This window comes from Temnothorax curvispinosus, unplaced genomic scaffold (assembly GCF_003070985.1).
Source record: "Temnothorax curvispinosus isolate PA1 unplaced genomic scaffold, ASM307098v1 QBEX01006027.1, whole genome shotgun sequence".
Taxonomy (NCBI): Eukaryota; Metazoa; Arthropoda; class Insecta; order Hymenoptera; family Formicidae; genus Temnothorax; species Temnothorax curvispinosus.
The window spans coordinates 1-3,497 of NW_020215807.1; the positions used below are offsets into that span (position 1 = coordinate 1).

Sequence of the window (3,497 nt, forward strand, 5' to 3'; positions counted from 1 at the left end):
GAAGGCGAGTGGAAGAAGAGGAACACTTTGAATCACTACAGGGTACCGGACGGAGCGTCGCTCAACTTAGTCTCCAAACAATCGTCTATATACAATCTCTCAATTCTGTCGGAGAAAACGGACAAATCGCACAAGTACGAGACTTTGAATCTGAGCAAGTTCAGTTCGGCGAGTCCTCCACTTTCTCGCGCCACTTCGCCGCTCAATCAGAATATTGACGCCGGTATGAAGGTTTGGCACCTCGTCAAACACCACGATTCCGACGCGCGAAAGGAGGGAGATCGCGGCAATAAAATGGTCTCGGAGATCTATTTGACGAGGTTACTGGCGACCAAGGGTACGCTCCAGAAGTTCGTCGACGACCTGTTCGAGACAATATTCAGCACTGCCCATCGAGGCTCGGCGCTACCTCTCGCCATCAAGTACATGTTCGATTTTATGGACGACCAAGCTCTGCAACACGGCATATCCGATCCGGAAGTGGTCCACACGTGGAAGAGCAATTCCCTTCCCCTTAGGTTTTGGGTTAATCTTATAAAAAATCCCAATTTTATTTTCGATATACACAAGTCCAACATCGTGGACTCGTGTCTATCCGTCGTGGCGCAGACGTTCATGGATAGCTGTTCGACGTCGGACCATAGATTAGGTATGTGTCTTTTAGCAATTTCTATATTACTACTCCTGCGTTAATTAACAGGATTCGGAAATGTATAAAAATTTTTTTTTCGCTGTGTTCTTAGGTAAGGACTCTCCGAGTTCAAAACTATTATATGCAAAGGACATTCCAGTGTACAAAGAGTGGGTAGAGCGTTACTACTCAGATATTAAAGTCATGCCAGCCATATCCGATCAAGACATGAATGCCATGCTTGCCGAAGAGTCGAGGGTATTTATCCACTTTTATATTTGTAATGCATAAACTTGGCGGAACGAAATTTGCTCGATATGATTTCATCATGGTTCTATCTAATTTTGTTTCAGTTGCACACAACGGAGTTTAACACGAATTGTGCTTTATACGAACTGTATACATACGCGGGTAAATACAACGAACAACTAATAGTCACGCTCGAGGAGGACGAGTTCTCGCAAAAGCAGAGACTGGCGTATAAGCTCGAGCAAGTGCACAATATAATGGCGGCGGACAATCCCTGATGCATGACCATGAACTCCATGAAGCACATGACAAAACCTGCTCGTCAAGAGTTACCCTGCTGAGCGGTCAATCGCGGTCCGGCATAATTATCAACGGCGCGAACGAGGGGAACTGGCCTACCTTGAAATCGATTATCTCAGGTTCCGTGCAAAAGCCAGTTTTCTCAGTTTAACGTGAATCGCGAGTGAACTTTGGAGTTATTCCAAACGGGAAGCTGAAGAAAAAAGCGTCGCGAGTTAAACTGGGAATTAATTAAAGGACTAAATGTTAAAAGTAATGTGTCGAGGAAGTCTTCTCAGAGGTCGCCAGTTCGTAGGTGTGGCCATAATCATAAGCACATTGCCGCGTGCGCGCATAATTGTACATAAGATATCAAAAAAAAATCATGAATAATTGTAATAGGATATTAAATGTACGATCACTCCTTGACGATCGAGTCGAGTTGCAAAAGCGGGATGAGAGGGCGTTTCCCTCGCCGCGCGGTGATCGCACGCCCGTTTGCACCACGAGTGATTAAAAAAAAAAAACATGAATGTAATGTGAAACACACGCTAGTGATAAGAGAGAGGCGCGAGTGAGGGAATCGGCCGCGATATCGATCGATAATTTGTAAATGTGTTTAAAAAAGAAAAAGAAACGGTCGAGATTGCCGACGCCGTGAATCTCGGTGAGCTGGCGATTTTTAACGAAGAAACATTTCCATCCACCGCTACTCTAGCTGAAATTTTTTGAATTACGTGAACTGAGACGAATTTTAAGAGATAATGATAATTACTGGTAACGATGAAATAATTAAACGATATGGGTATATTATATATATGTATGGATGGTATGTCGTATGTATATGTGTACATATATACACTTTATACCGGCGCAAGCATGCCTGTGTGTGCGTGTGCGTATATCTAGTATCCGATGAGGAGGCGCGCGTGCGAGCAGGTAGGACGGTATCCCGCGCCGAGTTATTTTGCCATAACTTTATCACACAAAAAAAAATAAGATTTTACCGAGACCCAAGGAAGTCTCACTCGCTCACACGCTTACAAGCGCGCTGTCGCACGCTCCATAACTCGGCAGCGCCGTACCGCGCGCACGTGCGTATTTAATATGGTGTATTACGTATACTTACACGGCGCTCGCGAGGAAGGCAGGAAGGAAGGGAGGGAAAAAAGAAGAGTCATCCGCGCAACGGAGACAGACTGTATATTAGTTAGTAAGTAATTAATCTATGGACTATGGCCGCGCGCGAGGCCAGCTCGATGTGACGGTTGTGTTGAGTGTGCGTGCTTCCCCTCCTTGGTCTCCGCGACTCAATCGTTCCATTTCGCCCATTTAATCGTTCATTCCTATCGTGGTGCATCCATCACCGATGTCATCGTCGCTATTCCATAATCATCGATAGCCCCATCCTTCTCCTCCCTCATCCTCCATGTCCAGCTCGTTAATTCCCAATTCCTCTCTCCCTCTCCTCTCATACTACTTGTAGCGTATCCACCATCGAAACTCTCCTGCTCTTCCTTCATCCTACTAGAATTCATCCACATACCACTTTCAATCTCTATCTACCTTTCTCTCTCTTTCTCTCTTTCTCCCTTGTAATGCTTCAACGCCTCCGTCGTCATGTTGTTGTCACTCTTAATTATTGTAATATATAATGAATAACGATCACTGTTGAGTATTGTCTGATTGTAATACATTGATATTGAATTGATATTGAATTGATAATCATTAATTAAAAGCGTAACATTAACTCTGTGGATGTAGCCATATTGGTGTGCGTGAAAGTGAGCCGCGCGAATGGATGTGCGTTTGATTCAGAGCCGAAAGCATTGCACAGTATCGAGAGAAAGGGCGCACAACACACGCCTCTTCGGAATCTCATATTTGGATGCTCTCATTGTCGAAGGGTCGCCGGCATCGATGAACAAAGCTGTCTGATCAACTGTTCATTCCCTTTACGCACAAATTGCCAAATCACACCACGTTGTCTGTAAATTGGACGACAAGTCCGATCTACAGAGTGCCTGATCCTGGTATGATTTTACATACTCTCTTGGGGGAGGATGAGGGAGCTAATGTGATTCTTGAAGCCGGACGACGCTTTCTTCGAGCTCGCAGCTCTTGCGTTTAACATTGTGACATTCTGTCAATGCGTACGGCTGGTAGCGAATGACGACTGCCCGATGTGCGTGCGCGTGTGTGTGTGCGTGTGCGTGTCCTGTGCGTCAATTCAATGTGCAGTTATACGTGGAGAAAGTATTTATTGCTCAAAAAACATCGGAAGACCGTGGTGGAAAGGTAAGGAAGCGGGTAAAAGATACGGAGTTGTTGAGTAGGC

At 45.2% G+C, this 3,497-nt stretch overlaps 1 protein-coding gene across 1 annotated transcript; it reads left to right on the forward strand.

The window, feature by feature from the left end:
- The first annotated feature begins 6 nt into the window (after nucleotides 1–6).
- Nucleotides 7–2,870, forward strand: LOC112455335 (plexin-A4-like). Its single transcript, XM_025017182.1, has 3 exons — nucleotides 7–649; nucleotides 744–889; nucleotides 985–2,870. Exons 1-3 carry the CDS (start codon nucleotides 226–228, stop codon nucleotides 1,156–1,158), a joined length of 744 nt encoding a protein of 247 aa, XP_024872950.1. The 5' UTR covers nucleotides 7–225; the 3' UTR covers nucleotides 1,159–2,870.
- Nucleotides 2,871–3,497: the final 627 nt, after the last annotated feature.